The sequence below is a fragment of the Corapipo altera genome, unplaced genomic scaffold (assembly GCF_003945725.1).
Source record: "Corapipo altera isolate COAL_440 unplaced genomic scaffold, ASM394572v1 55279, whole genome shotgun sequence".
In the NCBI taxonomy this organism is placed as follows: Eukaryota; Metazoa; Chordata; class Aves; order Passeriformes; family Pipridae; genus Corapipo; species Corapipo altera.
The window spans coordinates 1-328 of NW_020893243.1; the positions used below are offsets into that span (position 1 = coordinate 1).

General features: G+C 63.4%; 1 protein-coding gene across 1 annotated transcript in view; it reads right to left on the reverse strand.

Annotated features, from left to right (window-relative positions):
- Window positions 1-199: 199 nt before the first annotated feature.
- POLR2G (RNA polymerase II subunit G) overlaps window positions 200-328 on the reverse strand; it is a gene marked incomplete at both ends in the record, with an annotated part of 880 nt that continues 751 nt past the window's right edge. Inside the window, one exon of the mRNA XM_027633780.1 lies at window positions 200-296. Coding sequence (XP_027489581.1) covers window positions 200-296 — 97 coding nt within the window. The remainder of the gene's footprint in view (window positions 297-328) is intronic.

Here is a 328-nt window from a genome sequence, read left to right on the forward strand (position 1 = left end):
GGGGTCCCCCTACCCAGTGACTCTTTCTGGGGTCTCTCCCTGCCCCAATGTCCCTTTCAGGGTCCCCCCACCACCCAATAACCCTTTTAGGGGTGCCCCTCATGCCCCCCACTTTTGGGGTCCCCACACCCCTCCAATAACCCTTTTGGGGTCCCCATGACCCCAGTGACCCTTTTGGGGTCCCCATGACCCCAATGACCCTTTTGGGGTCCCCCCCAGTGCCCCTTTTTGGGGTCCCCTCTCACGTGTCGGGAGATGAAGCAGGACATGGGGCCGATCTCGGTGAACAGCCCGACCTGGGGGGCACCAGGGACACAAAGGGGGGGGG